We start from the raw sequence: 26,545 nt of genomic DNA, 5'->3' as shown, positions 1-26,545 counted from the left end.
ATACAACGTGATATTTTGTTGTAGTTTTAATTTGCATTTCCTGGATAAATAGTCATGTTGAAGAACTTTTTATGTACCTGTTGGCTAAAGCAATAAAATTCTTAGAAGAAACAAAGGGGGAAAGTTTCATGACATTGGATTTGGCAATGATTTCTTAGATATGTCATCAAAAGTATAGGTAACATGACAAAAAATAAATAAATTAGTCTTCATTACAATTAAAAACTTTTGTGTATCAAAAGATACGATTAACAGAATGAAAAGACAACCTACAGGAAGGGAGAAAACAGTTGAAATTCATGTATTTTAAAAGATATTTTGTCTAGAATATATAAAAAATTCTTTCTATATATATATATATGGATATATACATATGTATATATACCAAGGGAACATTTCATGCAAAGGTGGGCTCGATAAAGGACAGAAATGGTATGGACCTAACAGAAGCAGAAGATATTAAGAAGAGGTGGAAAGAATACACAGAACTGTACAAAAGAGATCTTCATGACCAAGATATTCACGATGGTGTGATCACTCACCCTGAGCCAGACATCCTGGAATGTGAAGTCAAGTGGGCCTTAGAAAGCATCACTACGAACAAAGCTAGTGGAGGTGATGGAATTTCAGTAGAGCTATTTCAAATCCTGAAAGATGATGCTATGAAACTGCTGCACTCAATATGCCAGCAAATTTGGAAAACTCAGCAGTGGCCACAGGACTGGAAAAGGTCAGTTTTCATTCCAATCCCAAAGAAATGCAATGCCATAGAATGCTCAAACTACCGCACAGTTGCACTCATCTCACACGCTAGTAAAGTCATGCTCAAAATTCTCCAAGCCAGGCTTCAGCAGTATGTGAACCGTGAACTTGCAGATGTTCAACCTGGTTTTAGAAAAGGCAGAGGAACCAGAGATCAAATTGCCAACATCTACTGGATCATGGAAAAAGCAAGAGAGTTCCAGAAAAACATCTCTTTCTGCTTTATTGACTATGGCAAAGCCTTTGACTGTGTGGATCACAATAAACTGTGGAAAATTCTGAAAGAGATCAGCATACTAGACAACCTGACCTGCCTCTTGAGAAACCTATATGCAGGTGAGGAAGCAACAGTTAGAACTGGACATGGAACAACAGACTGGTTCCAAATAGGAAAAGGAGTACGTCACGGCTGTATATTGTCACCCTACTTATTTAACTTATATGCAGAGTACATCATGAGAAACACTGGGCTGGAAGAAGCACAGGCTGGAATCAAGATTGTCGGGAGAAATATCAATAACCTCAGATATGCAGATGACACCACCCTTATGGCAGAAAGTGACGAGGAACTAAAAAGCCTCTTGATGAAAGTGAAAGAGGAGAGTGAAAATGTTGGCTTAAAGCTCAACATTCAGAAAATGAAGATCACGGCATCTGGTCCCACCACTTCATGGGAAATAGATGGGAAACAGTAGAAACAGTGTCAGACTTTTTTTTGGGGGGCTCCAAAATCACTGCAGATGGTGACCACAGCCATGAAATTCAAAGACCCTTACTCCTTGGAAGGAAAGTTATGACCAACCTAGAGAGCATATTGAAAAGCAGAGACATTCCTTTGCCAGCAAAGGTCTATCTAGTCAAGGCTATGGTTTTTCCTGTGGTCATGTATGGATGTGAGAGTTGGACTGTGAAGAAAGCTGAGCACCAAAGAATTGATGCTTTTGAACTGTGGTGTTGGAGAAGACTCTTGAGAGTTCCTTGGACTGCAAGGAGATCCAACCAGTCCATTCTGAAGGAGATCAGCCCTGGGATTTCTTTTGAAGGAATGATGCTAAAGCTGAAACTCCAGTACTTTGACCACCTCATGCAGAGAGATGACTCATTGGAAAAGACTCTGATGCTGGGAGGGATTCAGGGGAGGAGGAGAAGGGGACAACAGAGGATGAGATGGCTGATGGCATCACTGACTCGATGGGCGTGAGTTTGAGTGAACTCCAGGAGTTGGTGATGGACAAGGAGGCCCAGCGTGCTGCAATTCATGGGGTCACAAAGAGTTGGACACAACTGAGGGACTGAACTGAACTGAACTGATATATATGTATATAATATATAAAGAACTCTACATATGTAAAGAATAAGGATGTTCAACCTAACATCATTAGGGAAATGCAAATCAAAAGCATAATGACATGACTTCACAACCCTTATGAACCAAAAAAACTCAGAAAACAAGTGTCGGCAAAAATTTGGAGAAATTGAAACCCTGTGTATTGCTAGTAGGAATGGGAAATGTGTAGCCACTATGAGAAAGAGAATATAAGTTCTTCAAAATTAAGCAGAATTTCTACCTGTTTTGACAATTCCATTTCTGGGTATATAATCAATAGAAGTGAAAGCAGGGTATTGAAGAGATATTTATTCACATACCTATGTTCACAGTAGCATTATCCACAATAGCCAAAAGGTGGAAGAAATTCAAGTGTTCATCGACAGATGAATGGATAAATGAAATATCATATATCCATAATGTGAAATATTATTCAGCCTTTAAAAGGATGAAAATTCTGACACATGCTACAGCATGAACCCTGAAGACATGCTAAGTGAAATAAGACAATCTCAAAGAGAAACACTTCAGATTCTTAGATGACATACCTGGAGTAGTCAAGGTTTCAAGACAGAAAAGCAAAATGGTAGTTGCCAGTAGCAAGAAAGGGATGGGAAGTTAGTGTTTAATTGGTGCAGTTTCAGCTGGGGAGGATGAAAATGTTCTGCAGATGAATAGTGGTAGTGATTGCACAACACTGTAAATGTATATAGAAATGTACATTTTAAAATGGTTAAAACCATGTATTTTGTATTACGTATATTTTATAATTAAAGAAACCAATAAAATTTTTGAGTTTAAATAGAAGCTAGAGAAAAACTACTAGGTTACAGCAACAGCATGGACACGGGCAGTAGACCAAATGTCTTTTTAATATTTGGAAGGAAGTCATAGATGTTGCTTAATTTTGGACTTTATAAAGTATATACACTAAAATGTTGAGCATAACCAATGAAAATAAAATGTATGATTTCCAAACGTGTCAAGGCAAAGTTCTAAGTAGAACATACTATTATGATAGACTATATTATTTACTGGTTATTATTTATATCCTAGTAAAATCCATGGGAAAAATAGACATCAACTTTTAGAAAGAACAGGATAAAATTTAGACTGGGGCTTTAAACTGTACCCAAAACACTATTCCTTCAAAAATGTTCACATATGAAGGTATATACTGTAGGGACACAAATTAGTCTCTATGCTTTATGTCTGAAATAAAATTTTTAGAGATTAAGAATACAAAACCTATTAAATGTTGTATTAAAATATTTTGTGGTTATTCATTATCAGGAGGAAGGCCAATCTTCAAACTTGAAAGAAATAAAATTAATCACAAAATGTGAAAGGGTGAAAAATACATATATATCACTCTAAAATATTCTAACTAAATTCAAAAGATAAAAACTTGACCTTCAGGAGATACAATGCTAGTGTATTTCTATAAGAAAATAAACAAAGAGAAGAAGAAACTTAATGGAAAAGGTACAGAAAATGAACAAGAAAGAAAAAAATATGTCCAATCAAAATAAGGCTTTAAAATTAACATTAAGGGAAAGTTCCCTTTTTATAATTGATTAGTTTATCAAGGGGTTGAAATTGCCCAGTCAGTCAGATGTGGTGAAAACAGAATAATTCTACACTTCTAATCTTTGCTTAGATTAATTAATTAATTTGCTCTACTCTTCGGCACTGTCCTTCAGTAGAGTACTTGGTATGTATCGTACACATAGAAAAAAATAATTCTTTTTCACATGCCTGGAATTTTCCCTACAGAACTGATCCAGAAGGAAGAGAAGACTTACATCTAGGAAGACAGTCCTTGCAATATTTACAATGTAAATTGGAAGGTCCTAATTGCCCTATACTCAATTAATTGTGCATTCCTTTTTAATGACATGAAGATGCCACAGCACCAAAGGAAAAGCTAATGAGATATTATAAATAAATAGGGGGAAAATGCAACAGAGAAGCAAGAACTTAAGAATGTAAAATCAGGTCTGGTCTAGGAAGAGGTGAATGAAACACCCTCTGGAGAGCAAAATTTAGGCTGGATACCAAAAAACTCAATAGCCATGATAAAAAATATTTCGAAAAGGCAAAATTAGTGTGAAAACATCCATAATAAAACTTCAAAATTTTGAGTGAAAATTAAATGTCCTCACCCTTGCACACGTGCCTCCCCCCGTTCAAGCTTAAAGATCCCGGCTTTGTTTAAATCGATACGATTTTTATCAAGAGTACCTTTGCATTGACTTTAAATTAAAAAACAATACTGCACTGAACGATCCTTTTCTCAAATGGAAAGCTCCCTTAAATCCTGCACCCCAGGCGAGGAGCTCTACTCACCCTAGTCCCAGCCCTGTGCAAACCAACAAGTGCCAAGTATGCGCTAGAGTGAGAGTGGTTTTCATTTCTTGAACGTGTAAACTTTACGTGTATTTTTAAATCCAAACTCTTAAGCGCGGTTCCCCACCACCTTCAGCAGAGCAGTGGCCCAAACTCTGCGGCTGAGGGGGCGCGTCCTGACAGGGGTTGTCGGAGGTTTAGGCAACCGCCTTAGGGCCTCACCATGAAGCGCAAGTTAGCCCCTCGGGGCAAGACGTTGCCCCGGAGCTCATTGTGGAGGTTCACGTACTCATTGATAAACGTTACGTCCTCCTCGTCCGGCAAAAGATGCGCTTTCAAACCGGAACCCAGCAGTAGCAGCCAGAACTCACACAGCCACACCTTCCAAACGCCCGCCTGCGTCAAAGGAAACCATAGGGCGTACCACTCCACGGAGGAGGGCAGGGCCTCCATACTCCACCTGCCGCGGACAGGCCAGTGCGCACGCGCAGGCTCGCCCACCAGTCAACGGAGAGGGGCGGTGCAGGGAGCCGGGCCCCGCCTCTCCGGGAGCCGAGGGAAAAGGATCAGCAAGGGGCAAGACAGGGAAAATCATCGGCAGAGCTAACCGAGACAGATGGCTGAGTTAAGTGAGTGCAGGTTTTTCACTTCAGTAATGTTGGCAAATATCCAGAGTCGGTTTTTGACAGCAGATGATGTGGCATCCTTTATTAATGAGTCGACTGCAGAGTGAATGTCAATTGCTGAGTAAGTAACCCGAGGAATTTTCGAATTCTTCTGTGATACTGATGAAAATTCAGTCGAGAAAAAGGAATCCTTGCTAGTTATGTGGGATTTCAGTGCAAGATGCTCCTTTTGTTTTCATCGTGGACAAAAGAATATCCTCTTCTAGACCAGCTGCCTCATTGAGATTTTCACAATGTTTTAATGATCCTTTGTGGGAAACTGCAGGATAAATGAGAAGAGTGGAAAGCTCAGCAGGTAGATTAGGGATCATTGAATTCTCATAAAGTTAAAATATTTTCATTTTTTTCTTTCGCCAGCATGTATAGACAGTCTGAAATATCAACATCATCTCTGATAAATTGTCCATGATAACAGTAGGTAACACTTTTTGTTTGTTTGTTTTGTTTTCATTTGTTTCAGACAAAAATGGCTAGTGTCCCAGCAATTTTTTTTTAGCTTCATATATTTCTTCAAGAAAAGTTGCTTTGAAGAATGTAAGTTGTAGCCCTTAAAAAAATTGTTTTAGGGTATATATTTACATATCATACATTGTCCTGGATAGTGTTAAGAAGATATTCAAAGTCGTTGACCTAAGGACAGAATTTTGCTACAAAGAAAGCATTGCAACTGCTTGACAAAAAAAAAAATCTAAAAATGCATGTGCTTGAATAAATCATCTATTGTATGACTTCCCTGATGGTCCAGTGGTTAAGAATCCGCCTTCCAATGCAGGGGGTACAGGTTCAATCCCTAGCCAGGGAACTAAAATCCCACATGCCACCAGGCACCTGAAACCTGTGCTCCACAACAAGAGAAAGTCCAAGCACGACCACCAAGAACTAGCACAGCGATTAAAAAAAAAAAAATAGTGTACGCAATAGAAGGCAGTAGAGCTTGCGAGATGGTTTCATTCATGCCTTTTTTCATTAAATATATATTACCAGGTAGTGTGTTAGGTGGGTGAGAAAGGCCAACGAACAAGACACAAATCCTGCTTCCAAGTAGCTTACAGTCTGGAGAACTAGCAAACGGGGGCCTTTTATGCCATGGGATAAACACAAAGCCAAAGTGCTATGGCATTATGTGTGGGACAGCAAACCCCCTTTTGGAGGACCAGGTAAGCCTGTGAGGGAAATGTGACATCAAGAAAGTGAAGCACACAAGATAAAGAGTGCTTTCTAAACAAAGGGAAAAATATACAATATCCCAGGAGATCAAAAAGGCTAAAAGTGTTTTAGTATGACCAGAGTATATTGTGGGGGTGAAGGCAGCAAGTGTTGAAAGATGGAATTCCTTCATTATATTGGTGCTGTTGTCAGACTATGAAAATTGCTATATTAACGCACAAGATATATAGAATAATGCAGTCTTAGATTAGGAAGAAGTTTTAGACTTTAGTCCCAATGTATTAGACATACTTTTGACACATCATTGATAGGGAAGTCACTATCTCTTAGGTAGCTCATTGCATTGCTGGACATCTTACTCACTGATTTAATAAGCATTTCTTTAGGACGTCTGTGTGTCAGACCTACGCTAGGTATTAGAGCTATAAATTCTCAACAAACAAGATTTGTAGTCTATCCACATGAAGTTTTTAGTTAAAAGTTGTTGTTCAGTTGTCAAGCTGTGTCTGACTCTTTGTAACCCCATGGACTGCAGCACACCAGGCTTCCCTGTCCATCACTGTCTCCCGGAGTTTGCTCAAACTTAGTTACAGGTGATACAGACAAATCATCAAATAACTGTAATACAGAGGAATAAATGCTATTTTAAAATTTATTTTAAAAATTATTTCAAAGCTGTTTCATTTGTTTTCTATTGGGGTAGAAAATACATAACATAAAATTTAGCATTTTAATGATTTTTAGTGTAAAATCCATGGCAATTATGTCACTGTTGTTCACAGAATTATCAGGTGCAGTTTTACATGCTCAGAAAGTATCAACTCATTTAAATCATAAAAACCTTAAGAAACACATATTATTATGTTTAAAAATTTTATTGAAGTATAGTTGATTTGTAATGTGTTTAATTTCTGCTATACAGCCAAGTGATTCAGTCATAAATATTCTCTTTCATATTCTATTCCATTATGGTTTATCACAGGATGTCGAATACAGTTCCCTGCGCAATGCAGTAGGAACTTGTTTATCCATCCTGTATATGGTTGCCTCTGCTAATCCCAGACTCCCAGTCCTTTGCTCCTACACCTTCCTCACCCTTGGCAACCACAAATCTGTTATTGTATCAGGGAGTTTGAGTTTTGTTTTGTAGATATTTTTGTTTCTGTAGTATTTTAGATTCCACGTATAAGTGATATCATCTGATATTTGTCTCTCTGAAGTACTTCACTTATAGTTTGGTAATCTCTAGGTCCATTCATGTTGCTGTAAATGGCATTATTTCATTTTTTTAATGGTTGAGTAATATTCCATTCATATATATATTGCATACACACACACAAACACACACACATACACACACGCACACACACACACACATATATATATATATATATATATATATATATATATATACACCACATTTTCCTTATCCATTCGTCTATTGATGGACAGTTAGATTGAATCCATGTCGTGGCTATTACAGATAGTGCCGCTGTGAACACAGGGGTGCATGTGTCTGCAAATTAAAGTTTTGTTTGGATATATGCCCAAGAGTGGGATTGTTGCTCATATTGCAACTCAATTTTTAGTTTTCTGAGGAACATACATACTGTTTTCCATTGTAGCTGCACCAATACACATTCCCAACAGCAGTGTAAGAGGGTTCCGTTTTCTCCACACCTTCTCCACCATTTATTAGTTATAGACTTAGTAATGATGGCCATTCCGACTGATGTGAGGTGATACCTCCTTCCTAAGAAACAGATACTATCATTCCCTCCATTTTACAGATGGAAAAGCTGAGAAAAAGAGAAGTCAGGTAATTTGTCTAAAGTCATCCAGCCAGTAAGTGTTAGAGCCAGTTTTCAAACTCAGGTGACTAACACGGGACTACAGAGGAAGGGCATATGGAGATGTCTAATTTGGTTTGTATAGAAAGAGGTCAGGTTTGCTGAAGACATTCTGCAAATATTCAACTTTTCAGATCTGTCAGTGATTTGGCTGGCATCATGTACTTCATACAAAAAATATTTTAAATGTGTTACATTAAAAAAAAACACTTTAAATATGCACATAACACTTGAGGATCATTTAGTCACTATTTAACATCAGTTCAGTTCAGTTCAGTCGCTCAGTCTTGTCCGACTCTTTGTGACCCCATGAATCGCAGCACGCCAGGCCTCCCTGTCCATCACCAACTCCCGGAGTTTACTCAGACTCACGTGCATCGAATCGGTGATGCCATCCAGCCATCTCATCCTCTGTCGTCCCCCTTCTCCTCCGGCCCCCAATCCCTCCCAGAGTCTTTTCCAATGAGTCAGCTCTTCACATGAGGTGGCCAAAGTACTGGAGTTTCAGCTTTAGCATCAGTCCTTCCAATGAACACCCAGGACTAATCTCCTATAGGATGGACTGGTTGGATCTCCTTGCAGTCCAAGGGACTCTCAAGAGTCTTCTCCAACACCACAGTTCAAAAGCATCAATTCTTTGGCGCTCAGCTTTCTTCACAGTCCAACTCTCACATCCATACATGACCACTGGAAAAACCATAGCTTTGACTAGACGGACTTTAGTTGGCAAAGTAATGTCTCTGCTTTTGAATATGCTCTCTAGGTTGGTCATAACTTCCCTTCCAAGGAGTAAGCATTTTTTAACTTCATGGCTGCAATCACCATCTGCAGTGATTTTGGAGCCCCCCAAAATAAAGTCTGGCACTGTTTCCACTGTTTCCCCATCTATTTCCCATGAAGGGATGAGTATTTAACATATTATGTATTAAATTATAGATTATTCATCAGTACCAAAAGATATGTTAGGTTTCTAATAAGTTTTAGGGCTGATGACTTTTTAAACATTGGAATTTTTGGCTATTCATTAGCCCTCAAAGAAGTTTTTTCTTAATTTTTTTTTTAGCCTTAGGCACGATCTTTATTCACTTGGACACTGTACAAATATTACAATTTCCTTTTGTTGCAAAAAGTATAAAAATAATCTTTATATAGGAGTCCATCCGTTACTGCAAATCTTTCTAAATCTCTGCAAATGGCTCTAAATGAGGGTAAATGAATAAACAAGAGGGGGGCTATGGGGCAGAGGGAGGCTGGGCCAATCCTTAGGGACTCAGCAGCCCAGATTCTTAGCTAGAAATCTCCATTCCTTCCTGTTAGCACCCCCATGTCAACAGGTCCTCAGGGCCAAGGGCCCAGCAGAAGAGGGGGCACAAGAGAAGTCCAGGAGGTTTGTGATCGGGCATGGGGAGAAGTTAAGGAGGCCAGGGGGTGGTGCTGGCATGTGCCCATCCCCACCCCAGACTTCCTCCTGGAAGGGGGAAGGCCCGGCAGGTACAGGGCATGGGAATGGACAAGTGGCCCTGTGAGGGTGATGGAGGGTCCTTGGTTCTGTGCCACTGGGTGGCAGCTGAACCTGAACTCTGGGAGGGCTCGAGGAGGATACCAGGTAGGGTAAGGCCCCCCAAAAGGAGAGGCAAACACTTTGGCTCCACAGTGGAGGGGGCTATGCTTTCCCCGGCTCTCCCAGCAGAGAACAGGTGGACTTGCAGGAGCAGGACTTGGGGCCAGAACTGTGCAGTGAGGGAAGGCTGGGGAAGCCGGAAATCTGTGGCTCTCAAGCTGTGGGGGAGTGGGGAGAGGTCCCCAGGCAGCCCCCAGGTCAGACAGTCTGTGTCCCAGCCACAAAGGGCATGCTCCTGTCAGTCAGAGGTTGAGAACAGGCACATCAAAGAGGTCAGAGACACCTTCACTCTCAACCAGGTTGTAGATGTAATCGTGGTCTCCAGGGGGCGGAGAAAGGCGGAGGAGGGGTGCAAACACTTCTGAGGACATCAGCTCCTCCAAGAGCTCTGAGCTCATGCATTCTCGAGTGGGATCAAAGATTTCTGACAGCTCTTCGGGGAGCTCCAAAACACCTGTAGGGTCTGCCTTGATGGGCTCAAAGGAGGTAGAAGGATTGGGTCCAGATGAACTGCTGTTGCTGCTGCTGCTGCTGCTGCTGTCCAACAGGGCAGAGGACTGCAGCGGCCTGGTGTCCAGAGCTGCCAGGCCCAGCGGGAGGGAGCTGAGCTCACCACTGTGCTTGCTCTCGGTTCCATGGCCTCCACCCACTGTAATCTCAGCTGCTGGACCAGCCACCCCCTGGGCCTCGGTGCTGCTGGGGACAGGGTTGGGGGTGGTTGCCTGGGGACTGCTCGGGTGTGAGGCATCCTGGGGCTGGGCCAGGGCAGGCTTGGGCAGAAGCGGAGGGGTAGAGACAGCAGGCGGGCTCTGGAGCAGGTCTTCGGGTGGGGGCACAGGCACCGCCCCAGGTGGTGAGCTCCAAGCCTCCTTGTTCACCAGAAGCACCTCAATGGGGCCACTTAGACTCTTCAGGTGAATCTGGTACTTCTTCTGCCCATTGAGGCCCTCTGGGATGGGCACCTCCAGGCTGGTGCCCGCCGGGGCCTGGATGGCAAGGAGGGTGTCTCCAGCAAAGCATCTGCAGATGTCCTCATGAGTCACGTAGGCCAAGCAGCTGTTCTGCGTTCTCTGTGACGTTCCCGATGCTCTGCTGCACCCACACCTTGTGGTGGTCTAGTTCTTGCTCCCGCTGCTGCAGCTCCTCGATCTCTGCCTTGAGCTCAGTCAGCGTGTCCGCAATCTCCCGGGTATTGCAGCCAGGACCCACACCCTTCCACTGGATGCTATTCTTCTCGATCAACCCGATACCTTCCAGCACGTTAGTAATGTCATATATCCGCCGCTTCTGGTGCACAGCTAGGGTGTCAGCTGCCAGCTTGAGGTCAAGCACACCGTCCTTGGCTTCCTGCAGAAGCGACACGAACTTGGTAGTGAGAAGTCCCAAGCTCTTCTCGTGCCGGCTTGGGGTGCCTGGGGGCGGCGGTGCCTGTGGCCCGGCCTCCGCCATCGCGCCTGCCCGCCGCCTCCCCTCAGCCAGGCCAGGCCAGGCCGGCGCCGCCGCCACTTCTGCTTCCGTTCCTGGCTGCTCGGCCGCCCTACTTTCTTAATTTTAAAGTGATTTACACATTAAGTTTTTGAAGGCATGAGAATTGTTGGAGGACAGAGACAGAATCATCTATTTTTAAAAAGCATTGTGAAAATTAATTTCACTATGTTCTTTCATTAAAGTTCTGCTGCTGATGTACTTTTTGAATACTCACTTTTCTGCTGTGTCTAACAGCAATATTGCCTTACTTAAAACATCAGGGGAATGTTAGCAAATAGGTTTTAAGCACCTTGTTTATCTCAGTTGGTTTTGGACTTCCTTAAGTTTTCAGTTTCTTTACACTGTTTTTGAAATTTTAAGGGAATAATACTCTAATTCTGTATCATTTCTGATTTTGATAAAAGCTAGCAAGTTCAAAACTACATTCTTTTAATTTATACTTTTGGAGAATGATCATGAAATAAGGTTAAAGATACTAATGAGTGTGATTTTGTTATCTGTATGAATGTTATTGGGAAGATATATGGTTTTTACCTTTGACTCTTTTTCTTACTTTTTTCACTTTTCTATCAGTCCTCATTTGATTCATCTTTCCTATAATTCAGAAATTCATATGATGCTAATGGTGCATGAGAAGCCTTACAAGAGAAAACTGAAAGGATGCTGCAGATAAAATCCAATGTTCAAGAGTGGAAAGATATACTTTATTAAGATGTAAATAAAGGACAACTGAAAAAGAAACTTGCTACATACAAATCAAGGGATTAAAAGCATTAATAAATTGCCATTAAGACACGTTATCATTTGGGCTTCCCTGGTAGCTCTGTCGGTAAAGAATCTGCCTGTAGTGCAGGGAAGGAACCCAGGTTTGATCACTGAGTCAGGAAGATCCCCTGGAGAAGGAAATAGAAACCCACTCCAATATTCTTGCCTGGGAAAACCCATGGACGGAGGAGCCTGGTGGGTTGCAGTCCATGGGGTTGCAAAGAGTTGGGCATGACTGAGTGACTAACTGTTTGGAAGAATCATTTAAAACTTCTAAGAAAATGAATAGCACCATTAGCAAAACGAATGAAGGAGATGAACAGGCAATTGACCACCAAAAACAAACAGACCAAAACACAAAAGTGCCAAAACTGTGTAGTGGAAATATTCATACTGCCGTCTATTCCTGTCATATATTTGATAAGGTGATATGTATGCAATCAGATTCCAGCATGAATTTGGCTCTCAGGAAATGTAACTTTCCTCTATCTAAAGGTCAAAGTCTTAAAATTGAGTATAAACCTGGGAATATTGATATAAAATTTTGACTTCTAAATTGACATTAACTCCTGTATTCTGGAGCTTAATGTTCATTTAGCATGGTTGCATGTGTGGAATAACTCCTAGGAATCCTTCCACTGAAGGACAGCATTCCCAAGGCGGTCTTAATGACTCTCAAAATACATACGTGTCAATCTGAACATTGTTGTGAGAATGTTTAAATCTACTAGCAGTTCATGTAATGAAAATTAATAGCATCTATGTCACAGAATTACTGAGAGGATTATATAAACTATTACATGTGAGTTGCTAAGTGCTTGGTACATTGTAAACATTACTTAGTGTTAGTTATTACTATTATTAATATCGTTAATAAAAATATCTCATTTTCATTTTCTCTTGTTATATGGACAAGGACTAAATTATATTTTTAACAGCGTTTTACAAGACATAGTGTGCATTCTTAATATATATTTATAAAGTTATTCTTATGCTAGTGGTGTGATAGCTATTCTTACGATAGCTAGTGTGGTTTCACTAGCTACAAGGAGCAAATTCACCGTGTGCAACTCTAGAGGGGCTCCTGGTGGTTTTTGACTAGGGGTAATGTCAAGAGGTGTGGAGCTTTCTTGAGGGGAAGATGGGAGTTCCTCTGTGAGGGATGATGATGGAATTTGTTTGTTTCTTTCATTCCAGTATGTGAACTCAGGTGAATTTAATTAGAGCTGGTTACGCTGGGCTGGAAGCAGCACAAGCTGGAATCAAGATTGCTGGGAGAAATATCAATAACCTCAGATATGCAGATGACACCACCCTTATGGCAGAAAATGAAGAGGAACTAAAAAGCCTCTTGATGAAAGTGAAAGTGGAGAGTGAAAATGTTGGCTTAAAGCTCAACATTCAGAAAATGAAGATCATGGCATCTGGTCCCATCACTTCATGGCAAATAGATGGGGAAACAGTGGAAACAGTGTCAGACTTTATTTTTTGGGGCTCCAAAATCACTGCAGATGGTGACTGCAGCCATGAAATTCAAAGACGCTTACTCCTTGGAAGAAAAGTTATGACCAACCTAGATAGCACATTCAAAAGCAGAGACATTACTTTGCCAACTAAAGTTCGTCTAGTCAAGGCTATGGTTTTCCTGTGGTCATGTATGGATGTGAGAGTTGGACTGTGAAGAAGGCTGAGCACCGAAGAATTGATGCTTTTGAACTGTGGTGTTGGAGAAGACTCTTGAGAGCCCCTTGGACTGTAAGGAGATCGAACTAGTCCATTCTGAAGGAGATCAGCCCTGGGATTTCTTTGGAAGGAATGATGCTAAAGCTGGAACTCCAGTACTTTGGCCACCTCATGCAAAGCGCTGACTCATTGGAAAAGGCTCTGATGCTGGGAGGGATTGAGGGCAGGAGAAGGGGACAACTGAGGATGAGATGGCTGGATGGCATCACTGACTCGATGGACGTGAGTCTGAGTGAACTCCAGGAGTTGGTGATGGACAGGGAGGCCTGGCATGCTGCGATTCATGGGGTCGCAAAGAGTCAGACACGACTGAGTGACTGAACTGAACTGAACCTAGTTTTAACCTAGCCCACCATTGCCAAATAATCATATGTCTTGCAAAAATAGCTGAGAAAATATTGCAGATGAGTTACAGTTGTAAAGATACAAGGGCAAGCACACACTGTTGGTTTTTAGACTCATCTTCCCAGCATAAATATCTCCTTAGCAGTTATTTTTATTTATTTATATGACTGCATTGGTTTAGTTGCAGCATGTGGGCTCAGTAGTTATGGTGCATAGGCCCTTATGCCCCTCAGCCTGTGGGATCATAGTTCCCTGGCCAGGGATGGAACCCGCATCCCCTGCCTTGCAAGGTGGGTCTTAACCACTGGACCATCAGGGAAGTCCTCTCTTTAGCAGTTTTTAAAAATTCACTTTTATGTCATCCTTTTTGGGTTCAATTTTTGTATATTTTAAAATACTGGATTGGATTAAAACATATAATACTCTATTGTAAAAACACACATGATACATATAATTAAATGATATACTCTTAGCTCAAGCCTAGGGGTATCAACTCCTGATTTATAAGGCAATGTCTTGGGTTTATTGTGTTTTCCTATCTCCTAGGAACCCCCTCAGTCCCAAGGAGAACCAGGAATATTAGTTACTCTACAATATTTTATTTTAATAATAGGAAAAACTATTATTAAAAAACTACAGAGACTACTGTTTAAACCATCTTTTCACCATCCTTCAAGGGGTAACAATGGGATAAAATTGGCCCAGTTAAGACTGATGAGTCTGATCACTTCTGGAAATTTCAAACATAGCTTAGTAGGACAAAAAGATCCCCAGAATAATGCACTGTTCAAACCCTGAGTTAACTGCCCTCGGTAATTTGAAAAGACTGTGTACAGAGCTGTTTGTCTAGTAATTCCAAACTTTGTGAAATTGGAGGGTCACTTATGGTCACTATTAAGAGCAACATCTGCTCAAAGAATTAGAGTGATGCCAGGCCTTTTAAGATATCCTGTCAAGAGCCTATGGTTATGATCACAAGGAAAAGACATCTCAGTCCAGAATTTTCTCTTCTTGTTAATGAGGGGAAGCCCCACTGGTAAGGCAGAGGCACCCTACCTGCCCAAACTTTGCTCACAGCTTCAGCATAGATGGAAATCTCTACATGTAGAAATCCCATTATCTGAGAACTGCCATTGCTTACAAGCTCCTGTAGCAGTGCTAACATAATACTCCCTGACAAATATTTTTTTTTTTTTCAAAATCAGAGGGTATAATTCTGTAAAAATTCATTTTTAAGTGTGGCCTGTAGAATTTCAATTCGTCTACCTAAGGAAATTTATATGCTCCTGGATAATTAAGGAGTCTAAAGAAGTAATAGGATAATTATATTAAAAATCAAAAGATATTTTAATTATTGAAAAAAGTTTAAAAATCTACAAACAGAATAATAAAACAGAAAAGTATACTATGTATATATGTCAATTTACATTTAGCCTATTTCAAACTGCAAGGGTAATTAATTATGAACTTAAATTTAACAATGCAATAGTTAGGGAAATAGCAATAATTTATTTTACTAAAATGGTAATGACTATCCATACCATGTTGATGCTGAACAGCACGGTGATGGTTAATTTTATGTCTCAGTGTGGCCAGACTGTGGTGGTTGGTATTTGGTCAAACACTAGTCTAGATATTGTTGCAAAGATGTTTTTTAGATGTGATTAACATTTACAGTCAGTTGACTTTAAGTAAAGCAGATTACCCTCCACAATGTGGGTGGGCTCTATCCGACCAGTCAAAGGCAGACAGATTTCCCAAAGAAGGAATTCTGCCATTAGACTGCAAGGTAGGTATTCTGCCTGATTGCCCAGTGTCAGACTCAAGAAGGCAGCAGCAAGTCTTGAACCTCCATCCTGCCAGCAGGCCCTGTACATTTTGGACTTGCTAACCACCAAAATCATGCAAGCCAGTTTCCTAAATTTCTCCTCTCTGTGTACTACTTCCTTACTTGTTGCTTCTGTTTCTCTGGAAAACCTTGAGTACCACAAGCAGATTTGAAATATAAAATCACTTGGCTTCTCTTTTAAGATCACTCCACTATGTGGAAATTCCTAGATATTCAGCAGTATATACAGTGTAACTCTCAATCATGTTAAAAATACATTTACATTTTACGATCATGTAAAAATACATTTACAGCATAAAAATATTATGATTTTTAATATTACAGCTGAGGGAAGTTGGTGGTTGCTTTAGTTGAGAAGTAAAAGATCTAGGTCATTTATTTAGTACATGAAAGTGAAAGTGAAGTCGTTCAGTCGTGTCCGACTCTTTGCGACCCCATAGACTGTAGCCCACCAGGCTCCTCTGTCCATGGAATTCTCCAGGCAAGAATACTGGAGTGGGTTGCCATTTCCTTCTCCAAAGTCAACAATTTAGCATAATTGATTTAAAAAACTGAATTAGTTGAATAATCTTTTTTGTTTGTTTCTTTTTCTTCTTTTTTTCTTTTTGTCTTCAGACCAAAAAAAACAAAAAAAGCCAGAATGCACCAGTTCTTTGGTTTGTAGAGATATTGTTAATTATACTACAGATAATTTTGTACAGGACTTTAAAAGGTATACATACATCCTGTTATGTATACAAGGTATATTTAAAAATAAAATCTCCTAAAAGAGATGAAAATTTCCTAATTCTATCTTTTTGAGTTTAACTGTTCACATCAATTTCCCTAGCTATTGACTGTGACCATATTATAACATTACAGGCTATTTGAAACTTTCCTTAATAGCATTTTGTTTCTGAATAATAGTTGAGGGAACTCTTAAAGAGAACTACTGCCGTTTAAGGGAAATACCTAATATCTGAAATGTTTAATTGTTTAAGTGTACTCTAACTAAAATGATAACCTAGAATATTAGAGAACAAGACTCTTGATACATGTAAAATAATTTTTAAATCACTTAAGTTTTGCTTTTTTTCTTATTGCTTCCCTTCTATATTATAGTACATCTTTTGAATTAAAAACACATCAAATTTAGATAACAGATAGAGCATTTAGAAGCCTTAGTAATTAAACAGATAAGTTACATTTAACCATAATCTATTTCTTTATTGTCATGTTGGAGAATTTCTCTTGTACATCAAAGACAATTAAATTATTGTCAGAAGAACAGAAATTACGTACAATGGATTACATGCTATCAGCTGATGTGTCCCTGATGGGTTCCAATTTGGATATCCTGTCAATAAAAACAACATTTAAGAGTGCAGTTTAGTTTCAAGGAAAGGAAGTAATTAAATAAATACTGAAAGATTTTGATACGTACTTTGAGATTTATCACGTTCTTTATTACCTAAAATAGAAAAAAATATATACATTAAACACATTCATTTGCTTTTCTGGCTTTTTGAATAAGATAGTCAACTTAGAAAATTAAGCTTGGTGTTTTAATTTAAGAAAACTGAAGCTTCCTGTGCAAATCCCATAGTACTTAAACATCTGTATGATGCTTTCTGCCAAAGATGTCACGTCAACAAATATTTCAAGAGCATCTCACATACTGAAGGCAAAAGGCCTGAAACAGACAAAACTATATATAGTAGTGAACTTTATTTTTGACACTGCCATATCCATTTAAAGTCCCTGAAAAATACCATATTTCCTTCATATTGAGGATTTGGGTATGAGGATTCTGCAGTTTATTATGAGTTTTTTATTTCATTTTTTAAATTTTTTGTTTTTTAAAATATAAATTTATTTATTTTAATTGGAGGTTAATTACTTTACAATATTGTATTGGTTTTGCCATACATCAATATGAATCTGCCACAGGTATACATGTGCTCCCCATCCTGAATCCCCCTCCTTCCTCCCTCCCGTACCATCCCTCTGGGTCGTCTCAGTGCACCAGCCCCAAGCATCCAGTATTCATTTATTCACGTTTGTGTGTCTGCTATGTATTAAGCATGATTCTAGGCTTTGGATACAATGGTTATTAGGAAAAAGTAAAGTTCTTTTCCTTATAGAAGCATCAGGGGAGAAAATCTATCATCAACTTTAAAATGGAATAAATGAATATAGGAGATTAAAATATACCATCAGAGAAAGTGATTAGTATGATAAAAAGGGTCAAGAGATAGAAAATAATGAGGAACTTAGTTATGGTCATAGCTAAATTTTATTGAGCCTACTTTATTTTGGGACGATCCCCTGGAGGAGGGCATGACAACCTACTCTAGTGTTCTTGCCTGGAGAATCCCAAGGACAGAGCAGCCTGACTGGCCACAGTCCAGAGGGTCACAAAGAGTTGGACATGACTGAAGCAATTTAGCATGCATGTACTTTATTTTGGTCCCAAATCACTCTGTATGGTTTATCATATTTAATCCTCTTAGTCACATCCTGGGTTAAGCCATCTGATTCCAAGGCCTATTCATTTAATCATTACACTGTATATCTGCCCCTCAAAAAGGAAGTAAAAAAGATAGAAGTTGACTTTCTATAGAAATTGATCAACAAAAATCAAAAGTCATAGGACTTAATAAGTGGAACACAACAGATATAGTAGTGTTAAAAATAGAATCATTAAAACTTGGATAAAACAAAAATTTATGAATCCCCTCAAAACCTGAGCATCATAAAACATTTAAAGAAGCTAAGTTAGTAAACCTCTGTAAACACACACCACACACCACAACAAAATAGTTTTACAGAAAATTTCTCCCAAACATTCCAAAAATAATGAGAATCTTACAAAAACTGCAACCAAAGTATTAACAGAAGTATTGTTCCCAACTTTCAACTTCTTTTATGAGGTTACTACAAACTTGAAGTCAAAATCAAATGAGGAGATATGGAGATGGGAAATTATAGGCCAGTCATAAGTCTGAAATTAAATCCAAAACTATAAGTAAAATGTTAACAAGAATTTAGCCTTCTATAAGGGAAACTTGGGAGCTCCCTGATAGCTCAGTTGGTAAAGAATCTGCTTGCAATACAGGAGACCCTGGTTCTACTCCTGGGTTGGGAAGATCCGCTGGAGAAGGGATAGGTTACCCACTCCCATGTTCTTGGGCTTCCCTTGTGGCTCAGCTGGTAAAGAATCTGCCTGCAATGAGGGAGACCTGGGTTCGATCCCAGGGTTGGGACAATCCCCTGGGGAAGAGAAAGGCTACCAACTCCAGTATTTTGGCCTAGAGAATTCCATGGACTGTATATCCATGGGGTAACAAAGAGTTGGACACGACTGAGCAACTTTCACTTTCAAGGGAAACATCATGACTAAGTTGGATTTATCATGGGAATGAAAGGATAGTTTAAAATTGGATTCCAGACCTATCACTTAACTCCTAGAATCTCTATGAAAACCTAAATTTCACTGGTTAAGTTGTATTTATTAACAGATACACAGCTTTTTGTCTGTTGATCACAGTTCAAAAAAAGGTTTAAAAATAACAGAAAGAATAAACAAACTGGAAACAGGTTACAAAATATGATAAAAGATAGATTATAAAAATTTTTAAAAAGCATATACCTACATCTTTATGATAACTTGAAAATATTAGTAAAATGGGTCAATTAAAACATAACATTTATTCAAAGAGGAATTTGAAGCACATGTAATTTTTCTTTAAGTTACAAAAATTATGTCTAAAACAGTTTCCAAAAAGAAAAAAAATCATTTGACATAGTTTATAGTATTAAGTTATTAAAGGAAAAACATTTGGGATCATTTCAAGAGATGCAGAGAAAAAAATCTGGTAAAATTTAACATTTATTCAAGATAAAAGCTCACAGCAAAATGAGAAACAGAGAAAATGAGGACTAATTAAAAACAACCTAAAGTAAATGTGCCCCCCTGGAGTAGGAAATGGCAACTCACTCCAATATTCTTGCCTGAAGAGTTCCATGGACAGAGGAGCCTTTTGGGCTATAGTCCATGGGGTCACAAAGAATTGGACAAGACTGAGCGACTGACCCTTTCACCTTTTCATCAAAGCAAATATGCATAATTTAAACATTGTTTTTAAAGTGTGGAATAAGAGAATTATGCTACTGCTACAGCTTATGTGCGACATTGCACTGGAGAATTCACTGTTAACATTGTTACAGTGTATAACTGATGTAATGATTAGAAGAACAAAGCTTGCATATTTTACAGATAACATTATTGTCATGAAAAATCCAAGATAATCAACTTATTTGAAATAATTATGAGATTCAGTAAGATTCCAGGATAGTACAGTAATATTAAAAAATAATTTATATTTCTATGAATCAGCAAAAAATCAATTAGGAAATATAACTTAAAAATCAATCACAATGATGTGATCACTCACCTAGAGCCAGACATCGTGGAATGTGAAGTCAAGTGGCCTTTAATAACATCACTACAAACACAGCTACTGGAGATGATAGAATTGCAGTTGAGCTATTTCAAATCCTAAAAGATGATGCTGTGAAAGTGCTGCACTCAACATGTCAGTAAATTTGGAAAACTCAGCAGTGGCCACAGGACTGGAAAGGGTCAGTTTTCATTCCAGTCCCTAAGAAAAGCAATGCCAAATGAATGGTCAAACTACCACAAAATTGCACCATCTCACATGCTAGTAAATAATGCTCAAAATTCTTCAAGCCAGGCTTCAACAGAATGTGAACCATGAATTTCCAGATGTTCAAGTTGGATTTAGAAAAGGCAGAGGAACCAGAGATCAAATTGTCAACATCTGCTGGATCATGGAAAAAGCAAGAGAGTTCTAGAAAAACATCTGTTTCTGCTTTATTGACTATGCCACAGCCTTTGACTGTGTGGATCACAACAAACTGTGGAAAATTCTTCAAGAGATCGGCATACTAGACCACCAGACCTGCCTCTTGAGAAATCTGCATGCAGGTCAGGAAGCAACAGTTAGAACTGGACATGGAAAAACAGACTGGTTCCAAATAGGAAAAGGAGTACGTCAAGGCTATATGTTGTCACCCTGCTTATTTAACTTATATGCAGAATACATCATGAGAAATGCTGGGCTGGAGGAAGCACAAGCTGGAATCAAGATTGCCAGGAGAAATATGAATAACCTCAGATATGCAGATTACATTACCCTTACAGCAGAAAGCAAAGAAGAACTAAAGTGCCTCTTCATGAAAGTGAAAGAGGAGAGTTCAAAGTTGGCTTAAAGCTCAACATTCAGAAAACGAAGATCATGGCATCTGGTGCCATCACTTCATGGCAAATGGAGAAACAGTGGAAACAGTGGCAGACTTTATTTTGGGGGCTCCAAAATCACTGCAGATGGTGACTGCAGCCATGAAATTAAAAGATGCTTACTCCTTGGAAGGAAAGTTATGACCAACCTAGATAGTATATTCAAAAGCAGAGACATTACTTTGCCGACTAAGGTCTGTCTAGTCAAGGCTATGGTTTTTCCTGTGGTCATGTATGGATGTGAGAGTTGGACTGTGAAGAAGGCTGAGCGCCGAAGAATTGATGCTTTTGAACTGTGGTGTTGGAGAAGACTCTTGAGGGTCCCTTGGACTGCAAGGAGATCCAACCAGTCCATTCTGAAGGAGATTAACTCTGGGATTTCTTTGGAAGGAATGATGCTAAAGCTGAAACTCCAGTACTTTGGCCACCTCATGCGAGGAGTTGACTCATTGGAAAAGACTCTGATGCTGGGAGGGATTGAGGGCAGAAGAAGGAGACAACTGAGGATGAGATGGCTGGATGGCATCACGGACTCTATGGACGTGAGTCTGAGTGAACTCCGGGAGTTGGTGATGGACAGCGAGGCCTGGCGTGCTGTGATTCATGGGGTCGCAAAGAGTCAGACACGACTGAGCGACTGAACTGAACTGAACTACACCCAGACAGTATATTAAAATGCAGAGACATTACTTTGCCAACAAAGGTCTGTCTAGTCAAGGCTATGGTTTTTCCAGTAGTCATGTATGGATGTTAGAGTTGGACTATAAAGAAAGCTGAGCGCTGAAGAATTGATGCTTTTGAATTATGATGTTGGAGAAGATTCTTGAGAGTCCCTTGGACTGCAAGGAGATCCAACCAGTCAATACCAAAGGAAATCAATCCTGAATATTCATTGGAAGGACGGATGCTGAAGCTGAAACTCCAATACTTTGGCCACGTAATGCGAAGAACTGACTCATTTGAAATGACTCTGATGCTGGGAAGGACAGTAGCTGAGGGGAGAGGGGACAGCAGAGGATGAGATGGTTGGATGGCATCACTGACTCAATGGACATTAGTTTGAGTAAATTCCGGAAATTGACGATGGACAGGGAGGCCTGGCACTCTGCAGTCCATGGGGTCGCAAAGAGTCAGACACAACGGAGTGACTGAACTGAACTAAACTTAAAAATTCCATTTGTAGTATCAACACATATAGATCACCACACAATCTAATTTGAGATGCAATACCTTACTGAGAAAATTTCAAGGTGTAAAAGATATATAAATGAAAGTGAAATTTGCTCAGTCGTGTCTGACTTTTTGTGACCCCCATGGACTGTAGACCATCAGATTTCTCTGTCCATGGAATTCTCCAGGTAAGAATACTGGAGTGGCTTGCCATTCTCTTCTTCAGGCCATCTTCCTGACCCAGGGGTTGAACCCAGGTCTCCTGCATGGCAGGCAGAATTTTTTATGTGTGAGCCACTAGGGAAGCCTAAAAAAGCTATATAAAAAGACCCAAATAAACAGTCTATATTATTTGAAAAGTTCAACACTGTAAAGTTACTTCTTCAATTTATCTATAAACTCAAAGTAACTCCATTCAGAATTTCAAGGTCTTCTGTAGAACTGATAAGCTTATCCTAACATTAATTTCCAAGAGCAAAGGGCCAGGAATAGGCAAATGATTTTTGAACAATTTGAAAATGGAATGAGTTGGGGGAATACCTCCTACCAGGTCTTAAAGCTTATTTGTTGTATCCTTGGTAGCTTTTAAAGTGCTATCTTGGAGACCTACAGAATATAGCTGTCTAAATCTCCAGGATGAAATCATTTGTGATGGACAAAGTCTCTCATCAGGCATAAAACATAAATAAAATAATCTTTTACTATTGTTATTTTATTATTATTAGAGAAACAATGTGTAAGAGCATGAGACATTTGCCAAAGCAACAAAGACCAGAAGTTCCAGATTTCAGAAGAGAGGATCCATAAAGAGGAGGGTTGATGTTATGAAGGATGCTCTTTTCTTCCGGCCATTTGTTGATTCTGGGCCCAGGCCTAGGGCTGAAAAAGTGGGCTTTGTCCAGGAAGAAGTCACTTCTTGGTAAACAGAGATACCAGCAGAGCGTTTGTTGCCCTTAAAGAACTAGAGAGATGAAATTGGAGAATTGAGTAGTTCAAGATCCAGGTGGGAGGTAGAGGTGGAGGAAATAAGCCGAAGACATGCCCATTTTGTAACTTTGAAACTGTGAGAGGTAAGGGGCTAAACACCTAGGGTAAAGCCTTTGGAAATCATAGTTGCTATTTCAGTAATTTCTCTGTGTTAAAGCAATGAGAAAAACAGTGAGGAAAAAAAAAGCAGTAAGAATTGGAGTTCAAAAATCACTAGGTAAAGGCAGTAGTGAACACACCCATCTCCCATTGGAAAGCCTTGGAAGTCTCTATTCTTGGAACAGAGCAAACAGAGGTAGACCACGTCTTAGGTAAATTCTAAACCAGCTTTGACCAGGTTGTGTGTGGATCAAGATGACCCACCCTAACTCTATCTGTTCAGTAGAGGAAAAGATAGAACTCTCCTTTCTTTGTTTCACACCATATTATTAGGTATTTAACTTCTTAGGCACACCACGTGTTTCCACAATCTACTGCTGTGGAACAAACTTCCAAAATTTAATGGCTTAAAATGGTTAACAATTTGCTACTATTTCTCACAGTTACTTGGGTTGGCAGATTCTACCGGGGAATTTCTCTCCTATATTCAGGGTCATCAGGGTTCAAGGATGTGGCTGCATTTGGCTACTGCTTGCATTTGGGGTTGAAACAGAAAGATGCCCTCTCCTCATTCAAGGCCTGACCTCTTCAGTGGGAAAGGATGGATTTTTAGATATGCTGGATAGCTTTCAAAAGAGCAAAAGCCAAAGCTGACAGTTTTCTTAAAGGTGTGGCCCAGAAATAGCACATCAAGTCCTTATTCAAGGAGAGGAGAAATAGTCTGGGTTTCTTGATGGGAGGAGTGGTGTGCATGGAGAGGAGGGAGGAATCATTTATGGTCATAATTAAGGATATCAAGAAACAGAACACGTTACCAAAATGAAGAGAAAAAACTATCTTGAAACTAGAAACAGACTCACAGGTAATCTGGATGCTGGGGTTTTTAAATAGGGAATTTGAGTGTGTAATCATGGAGCTCACTGTGTCAGAAGGGGACTGACCAAAGATATTGTACAAGAGAAAGGCAAGAGCCAGATCGCACTTGGGGTTGTTGGCCTCAATGCATAGAATCTGATTTTCCTTTTGTTGCAAAAAGAAGCAATTGAATTTTAAGAAAAGTGGTTTTATTTGCTATTTTCTTTTGTTTTCTCTCCACCCACCCCACGGGGACTGAAACAACTCGGAACAGAGTAGGAAGAGGAGTGGGGAGGCTGCACTAGTTCAGGCAAGAAATGGCAGCGATCTGGATCCTGGTAAGGGAGAGAAAGTGACAGAGAAAGACTATCAGTTTATCTTTGTATCCTGTAGACTAGAAAACTTAGCAGTTTACAAATATGAACCACTTTGAATGAAATCTCATTTTAGAGAGACCATGCTTCCAATTTATTCTCATTTTTTTTCTTTTTAAATTGGAGTATAGTTGCTTTCCTAGCATCAGTCTTTTCCAATGGGTCAGCTCTTTGCATCAGGTGGCTAAAGTATTAGAGGCTCAGCTTCATCATCAGTTCTTCCAATGAATATGTAGGGTTGATTTACTTTAGAATTGAATGCTTTGCTCCTGCAGTCCAAGGGACTCTCAAGAATCTTCTCCATTGTTGTGCAGAAGCTTTTAATATTAATTAGGTCCCATTTGTTTATTTTTCCTTTTATTTCCAACATTCTGGGAGGTGGGTCATAGAGGATCCTGCTGTGATTTATGTCAGAGAGTGTTTTGCCTATGTTCTCCTCTAAGAGTTTTATAGTTTCTGGTCTTACGTTTAGATCTTTAATCCATTTTGAGTTTATTTTTGTGTATGGTGTTAAAAAGTGTTCAAATTTCATTCTTTTAAAAGTGGTTGACCAGTTTCCCCAGCACCACTTGTTAAAGAGATTGTCTTTTCTCCATTGTATATTCTTGCCTCCTTTGTCAAAGATAAAGTGTCCATAGGTGTGTGGATTTATCTCTGGGCTTTCTATTTTGTTCCATTGATCTATATTTCTGTCTTTGTGCCATTACCATACTGTCTTGATGACTGTGGCTTTGTAGTAGAGCCTGAAGTCAGGTATGTTGATTCCTCCAGTTCCATTCTTCTTTCTCAAGATTGCTTTGGCTATTTGAGGTTTTTTGTATTTTCATACAAATTGTGAAATTATTTGTTCTAGCTCTGTGAAAAATACCATTGGTAAAATTAAAAGCTTCTCCAAAACAAAGGCAACTATAAGCAAGGTGAAAAGACAGCCTTCAGAATGGGAGAAAATAATAGCAAATGAAGTAACTGACAAAGAACTAATCTCAAAAATATACAAGCAACTCCTGCAGCTCAATTCCAGAAAAATAAACGACCCAATCAAAAAATGGGCCAAAGAACTAAATAGACATTTCTCTAAAGAAGACATACAGATGGCTGACAAACACATGAAAAGATACTCAACATCACTCTTTATCAGAGAAATGCAAATCAAAACACAATGAGGAACCATTTCATGCCAGTCAGAATGGCTGCTATCCAAAAGTCTACAAGAAATAAATGCTGGAGAGGGTGTAGAGAAAAGGGAACCCTCTTACACTGTTGGTGGGGATGGAAACTAGTACAGCCACTATGGAGAACAGTGTGGCGATTCCTTAAAAAACTGGAAATAGAGCTGCCTTTTGACCCAGCAATCCCATCCCTGGGCATACACTCGAAGAAATCAGAATTGAAAGAGACACGTGTACCCCAGTGTTCATTGCAGCACTGTTTATAATAGCCAGGACAAGGAAGCAACCTAGGTGTCCATCAGCAGATGAATGGATAAGAAAGCTGTGGTACATATATACAGTGGAGTATTACTCAGCCATTAAAAAGAATGCATTTGAATCAGTTCTAATGAGGTGGATGAAACTGGAACCTATTATACAGAGTGAAGTAAGTCAGAAAGAAAAACACCAATACAGTACACTAACTCATATATATGGAATTTAGAAAGACGGTAACAATAACCCTGTATGCGAGATAGCAAAAGAGACACAGATATATAGAACAATCTTTTAGACTCTGTGGGAGAGGGAGAGGGTGGGACGATTTGGGGGAATGGCACTGAAACATGTATAATATCATATAAGAAATGAATTGCCA

The 26,545-nt window shown here is 39.5% G+C and overlaps 3 protein-coding genes and 1 long non-coding RNA gene across 4 annotated transcripts in view; 1 reads left to right on the top strand and 3 right to left on the bottom strand.

Moving 5' to 3' along the window:
• The window catches only part of GLIPR1L2 (GLIPR1 like 2), a gene marked incomplete at its 3' end in the record, with an annotated part of 36,033 nt that extends 31,142 nt beyond the window's left edge, over positions 1–4,891 (bottom strand). Inside the window, exon 1 of the mRNA XM_060412449.1 lies at positions 4,661–4,891. Coding sequence (XP_060268432.1) covers positions 4,661–4,891 — 231 coding nt within the window. The remainder of the gene's footprint in view (positions 1–4,660) is intronic.
• Positions 4,892–4,985: 94 nt separating this feature from the next.
• Positions 4,986–16,725, top strand: LOC121819082 (uncharacterized). Its single transcript, XR_006059255.2, has 2 exons — positions 4,986–5,185; positions 13,213–16,725. It is a non-coding gene; the product is annotated as an uncharacterized LOC121819082 (long non-coding RNA).
• LOC114113619 (transcription factor E2F4-like) lies at positions 9,648–11,244 on the bottom strand. Its single transcript, XM_042246527.2, is given in 2 exon segments — positions 9,648–10,827; positions 10,829–11,244. Coding segments are annotated over 2 exon segments (1,206 nt in total). The 5' UTR covers positions 11,212–11,244; the 3' UTR covers positions 9,648–10,004.
• A 455-nt stretch (positions 16,726–17,180) lies between the features above and the next one.
• The window catches only part of GLIPR1L1 (GLIPR1 like 1), a 36,040-nt gene continuing 26,675 nt past the window's right edge, over positions 17,181–26,545 (bottom strand). The window contains exons 5-6 of the mRNA XM_004006199.5: positions 17,376–17,402; positions 17,181–17,288 (exon numbers count right to left, since the gene is read on the bottom strand). Of these exons, the coding sequence (XP_004006248.3) occupies positions 17,200–17,288; positions 17,376–17,402 (116 nt within the window). The 3' untranslated portion in view covers positions 17,181–17,199. The remainder of the gene's footprint in view (positions 17,289–17,375; positions 17,403–26,545) is intronic.

This window comes from Ovis aries, chromosome 3 (assembly GCF_016772045.2).
Source record: "Ovis aries strain OAR_USU_Benz2616 breed Rambouillet chromosome 3, ARS-UI_Ramb_v3.0, whole genome shotgun sequence".
Taxonomy (NCBI): Eukaryota; Metazoa; Chordata; class Mammalia; order Artiodactyla; family Bovidae; genus Ovis; species Ovis aries.
The sequence above is the reverse complement of the archived record's forward strand: the minus strand, read 5'-3'. Positions and strand labels throughout refer to the sequence as shown.